Source organism: Marmota marmota, unplaced genomic scaffold (assembly GCF_001458135.2).
Source record: "Marmota marmota marmota unplaced genomic scaffold, marMar, whole genome shotgun sequence".
Lineage (NCBI taxonomy): Eukaryota > Metazoa > Chordata > Mammalia > Rodentia > Sciuridae > Marmota > Marmota marmota.
In genome coordinates, this window is record NW_026000294.1 from 1,548,167 (window position 1) to 1,553,814 (window position 5,648).

The following is a 5,648-nucleotide window of genomic DNA, read 5'->3' on the forward strand; positions in this document are numbered from 1 at the left end:
AACCCATGGCCTTGTGCATGTGAGACAAGCACTCTACCAACTGAGCTATATCCCCAGCCCTTCCACCTCTCTCTTGAGACAGAGACTCACTAAGTTGCCAAGGCTGGCCTCAAACTTTGTGATTCTCCTGCTTCAGCCTCCTGAGTACCTGGGATTACTGGCACATGACACTGTGCCTGGCTTTTACAGGTTCTTTATGAATGTATAAAAAGTAAAAAAAAAAAATTATGGTCATTTCACACAGCCTCTGACTGGTTAACCTTGATTCCCACAATTCTGCCAGTAAGTTGCACTTCTGCTCAGTTGTGATGCTAACAGAGTTGTGAGTCTCAATACAATTTTTCCTTTATTGGTTCTGGAGATTGAACCCAGGGCCTTGGACATGCGAAGCTGGTGCTCTATCACTGAGCTACACCCCTGATCCCTTCAATAAAATTTTTGAAGGAAGGAAAATGGCTACAAAATCTCAAAAAGGGAGGAGGGAAGGGGAAGTGAAAGGGTTAACAAGCAAGACTTTGGGAATACTGAAGGAAGGGAGATGATGAAAGAAGTTAGATAGTGGAACAGAAGGGAGTGCATGCTGAGATTCCAAAGGGAAAAATTTTTTCTCCTTACCCAGTCTTGGCAAAGTTGGTCCAATAGGTCATGACGACAGCACTGAGCATAACGTCATTCTTGGAGAAGTTGCAGGGGAAAAGGTCAGTGGGGCCTACCATAGGGACACCAAAAACGTAGGGTACTTCATCCCCATGTGCTGCATCTGACCAAGCAGGCTTCATGAGGCTCTGGCAGTGATGGTAGAAGGCGTAGAAATAGGTAGGTGAGCCATATCGGGCATGCAGATCAGCTGTCACCACAGAGGGCTCCACCCACTGGTGGTCAGTGAAGAGTGCCACCAGTGTTTTACGACGGGTCTCAGGGTTGTCACGGTCTGCCCAGTCTGTGTACATGAACTTGATGGTCTCCCGCAGGGTGTCCTTACCCTCAGGGTAACCATACAGATTGTCCACAAAGTTGGAGACAGAATAGTCAAAGTCAGTGCCAGAGACACCATCCTCAGGGTCTACCACCCCTTCTACAAACTTGAGACCCTCACCCTGGTTGACACCTAGCATGATGTCATAGTTGAGGAATTCGCCCTGTTCCATGAGGATTTCAGGGTCATCAGGAATGACATCACCATCAATTACAGGGCCAAAGGCCACGTGGTAGCGGGCGGGCTGGATGTCCTGCTCTACCAGTTCCTTGGCGCTCTTTTGCCGAAGACAGTCCACCATATCCACAGTGTCCAGTACATTACAACCCACTTTGTCTGCCAGCAGGCTGGTATACTTCACTGGTTGGTAGTTCACAGCCCAGCTGGACAGAGCAGAGCCACTTTGGATGATGGCCCTCTGGAAAAGCCCTACAGAAGATAGGTGGCACTAGGTTAGATCTACAGTGTCACACATGGCCATGAAACACCTTATTCCTTTATCACTGAAGACACCCTATGGTTTGCATGGGCTAGAAGGGGAATAACTCTCTTAGTAGGGGATAAAGCGTTAGAACCAGACAAGGGATTACTGAGTCCCTTCCTTAATGGGTCCTGTCTGGTTGTTTCATTGCTTCCCGGCCCTGGTGAGATGTTGGTAATTTGGGGGTTAAGGAAATGCCAGGAAAAATTAACCCCTTGGATCCCAAGCATCAGTCTCCTTATGCTCCCTCTCTTTATTGCTCCTTGTCTCTTCCTCTTGCTTCCTGCCCAGCTGGGCCCAGCTCTGTGCCAGCGCACCACCAGGGAGCTGGCACTTGCACCACAAAGGGGTCTTTTTCAAGAGAGATGAGAAATGCAGGGAGGAGTGATCCCCACATTCTGGGGGTTTGGGGAAGGATCTCAAGGGCAAAGGCCTCGCTTGAGGTCTCAAAGTCTCCCAGGCATGCATTCTGCCAGTCTGTGGTATCCACAGAGACTTTCCTTTCACTGAAGCTACTGATGCTTCACCTCCAGATTTTCCCCAAGCTGAGAAGGAACCAGTCCCCCCAAACTCAAAAGCAAGATGATCCTTTCCCCTCTAGGAAAAAAAAAAGTTATCATTCTCCCCTGTCCCCAACATTCCCAAGGGAGAATTTGGCTCTCGGGCACAAAATTCCATTGCTCTAAGAGAAAAGCAGTTTGCAAGGTCAGAAAAAAGAGGGAGAGAATATAAACTACCACTTAAAGAGAGAACCTCATTTTTCCAAGATTATTTCTTTCTTCTTCCCTCCCTTCCTCCCTCCCTTTCTTCCTTCCTTTGGTGCTGAGGATGGAACCCAGGGTCTTGTATGCCAGGCAGGTGGTTTACAAAGGGGCTACATCCCTGCCTCCCATTCCCTGTCTTTAGAGATGCAGATTATACTTTAGTCTTCCCTTACCAGGTAGTCTCTGGAGGGACACAGACAGACTGTTCTAGGACAGAGAAGGTGATTCTTCTGTCTCAGAGATGGGCTTTCCTCAAAGAGAGCCTGCAAATCTTCCTGTGAGAATACCACTAACTCATGGGGTCAATTTCAATGAACAACAACAAAAAAAAAAAGTGTCCCCTCTCACAGATTTCCCTACTTCAGAGAAGGGAGTGTGTGTGTGTGTGTGTGTGTGTGTGTGTGTATGTGTGTGTGTGTGAGAGAGAGAGAGAGAGAGAGAGAGAGAGAGAGAATGTGGTAGTGGGGATTGAGGCCAGGGAGATCTACCACTGAGCTACATCCCCAGCCCTTTTTAATTAATTTTTTTAAAATTTTGAGACAGGGTCTTGCTAAACTGCTGATGCTGGCTTCCAACTTGCGATTCTTCTGCCTCAGCCTTCTAAGTAGATGGGATGACACCTCTCAGAGGCAGGATATTCTCTATAGTCTAATGTTGGAGAGAACATTCCCTGCAGAGTGAAAAAGGGCCTATTCAACCCCTTGGAAGGGTTACTGGCAGAGGGACCCACCACCAGGACAGAGGGTAAAAATGAATGTCTCTTTTAGGTGGGTTGTACAACCTAGGAGGAGGTCTACAGTCCAATTATATACTGTCTCCCCTCAGAAGAAGCCAATCTTGCAGGTCAGGGATGTTAATTTTGTTTGTTTATTTATTTTTGCAGTTACTGTGGACTGAACCCCAGGGAGCTCTACCATGGAACTACAACCCTAGCCATTTTAATTTTTTATTTTGAGACAGGGTCTCTTTAATTTGCCCAAGCTGGTCTTGAACTTGTGATTTTCCTTCCTCAGACCCCTGAATCTCTGGAATTACAGGCATGTGCCACAACACCCAGCAGGATTCTCACTTTGAACCCTCCTCCCCCTGCTCAAGAACATTTTCCCTCTTGTACAGACTTGTTCTTCAGAGAGAAAAACAGAAATGAGTGTTTCTTACACCTAGAAACTAATTTCCACCCTAGATCTTGATTCTGAAGTAGTGTGTCTTTACCATACTGAAAAACTTCCCCTGCCCCAAAGAACTATTGCCTTTCAGAGAGAGGTATTGTATCCCCACTTTCCCACATCAGAAGGAACATCTTGCTCACTCAGGGTGTAAATGGGATTCTCTCCTGCCCTCCCTCACATTAGGAGAAATACTTCTTCCCCTAGAGAAAGATGTTTCTCTCTTCCACATCTCCTCAAAGGGATCTGGAGCTTGTGAAAGAGGGCTGGCTGCTTCCTCTGAGTGCTCCTGGGGCATGGAGTTGGGCAATCTGAAGCCTGCAAAGCCTGGGACTCAGGATACTTAGCCAACATTTGGCTAGTCCATGTTTTGCCCCAAGAGCTACTCACCCTCAGAGTGATGTGACAGTGTGAGGAGGCTGACACAGGATGCACCGATGCCCGAGCCAAAGACGGTAATACGGCGGGGATCTCCTCCAAAGAAAGCAATATTCTCGCTCACCCAGCGGAGGGCCTGGATTTGGTCAAGGAGCCCATAGTTGCCCTTGGCAGCCTGATCTCCAGTGCTCAGGAAACCTAGATTCAACAAAGGGCATGAGGACAGTGAAGGCAGAGGGATGGAGAATTTGGATTATGATGGAAAGCAGAAGTTAGACAAAAGATCAACCTGCAGCTACATAGCTCTTTCTACCTTGCTAACAAACCATCACTCCTTTCTGCAAGGTCCAGCATCATCAATACAGGAAAGGTGGGCTCTCTGCTTCCCATCCATTATTCAGTGTGGAACAAAGGGTTGGGCCATTTAAAATGGCTGCCTCCTCCATGTAGCTCTACTGCAAGAACTGTAAAAGGCCAGAATTCAGCATCCTCCACCAGATATACTATCTGGAGACATGATTCTAACATCTGTTAAGATATAGGGAGCTAGGCGTGGTGGTGCAGGCCTGTAATCCCAGTGACTCCAGAGGCTGAAGCAGGAGGATCACAAGTTTGAGGCTAGCCTCAGCAACTTGGCAAGGCCCTCAGCAAGATAGTGAGACTCTGTCTCACTATAAAAAAAAAATAGGGCTGGGGTTGTGGCTCAGTGGTAGAGCGCTCACTTTGCACATGCGAGACCCTGAGTTTGATACTCAGCACCACATAAAAATAAATAAATAATAAATAAATAAAAATAGAGCTGGGGATATTGCTCAGTGTTTAAGCACCCCTGGTTTAATCCTCGGTACCAGAAAAAAAAAGGAAATATAAGAATAAAAAGGACTGGGGATGTAGAAATATATACATCTGCAGTCATTTTTATTTTGAGACAGGGTCTTACTAATTTGAGGAGGCTGGCCTTGAACTTTATATATATATATATATATGAGTGAAGGGGGTTTTAAAGTCAGATAGTCCTTGGTTTGAATCCTGACTCTATCACATCCTAGCCATGTGGTCTTGGGCAAGTTATTTAAAACCTCTGGGCCATAGTTTCGCTTTCTGCAAAATGGGACTAAAATACCTTATGGGGCTGTAACAATGATTAAAATGAGCATAAGCCCAGCACATGGTAGAGCTACAGTTATTTCTTTCTCCTTTCCGCTCTCTCTGAAGGAAGGGAAGATCCCAAAAGGCAACAATTCCTAAGCTCTCCTTGCCCTTCCTGTACAAATCAGTCCATTTCCACTTCTTTCCAGGGCCTTGGATGCCCCTCTTCCCCTTATTCTCAGGACACATCCTTATTTCCCTTCCTCTAAGATCTAGTGAATTGGAAACCTTGGGGGTGGGGCTCAGCTATCTGTGTTTTTCTTTTCTTCTGCAGTACTCAGGATTGAATCTAGGGGTGGTAAACCACTGAACTACATCCCCAGCCTTTTTTGAGACAGGGTCTTACTAATTTGAGGAGACTGGCCTTGAACTTGCCATCCTCCTGCCTCAGCCTCCTGAGTCACTGGAATTACACCCACCGCTCCTGGCCAGCAATCTGTGTTTTTAACTAGCTCCAGGTGATGCTAATGCCTTCTAAAGTTGCGAAGCCAGTGGTTTAGACCATCTTTTTCATCTAGTGGAGAAATGGGGAAGTCAGTGCTCTGCGTTACCACAGAAACAGGTCTTCCCGCCCACCCACTGGGATTTGCTGCTGAGGAGACATGTCACCATGGAGACTACCTTCCCACCCACCTGCTGGGATTTGCTGCCTCAGAGACTTGTTGCCATGGAGATTACCTTCCCGCCCACCTGCTGGCTATCCCACAGAGGATGTCCTATATTCCCCCCCCCCC

The 5,648-nt window shown here is 47.0% G+C and overlaps 1 protein-coding gene across 4 annotated transcripts in view; it reads right to left on the reverse strand.

The window, feature by feature from the left end:
- The window catches only part of Nlgn3 (neuroligin 3), a 26,902-nt gene that overhangs the window by 6,908 nt on the left and 14,346 nt on the right, over positions 1 to 5,648 (reverse strand). For all 4 annotated transcript variants that reach the window (XR_007345031.1, XM_048797250.1, XM_015501634.2 and 1 more), the window contains 2 exons: positions 3,778 to 3,963; positions 616 to 1,405 (listed from right to left, as the gene is read on the reverse strand). Coding sequence is in view for 3 of the 4 variants with exons in the window: in XM_048797250.1 (XP_048653207.1) it covers positions 616 to 1,405; positions 3,778 to 3,963 (976 nt within the window). In the remaining variant the exon portion in view is untranslated. The remainder of the gene's footprint in view (positions 1 to 615; positions 1,406 to 3,777; positions 3,964 to 5,648) is intronic.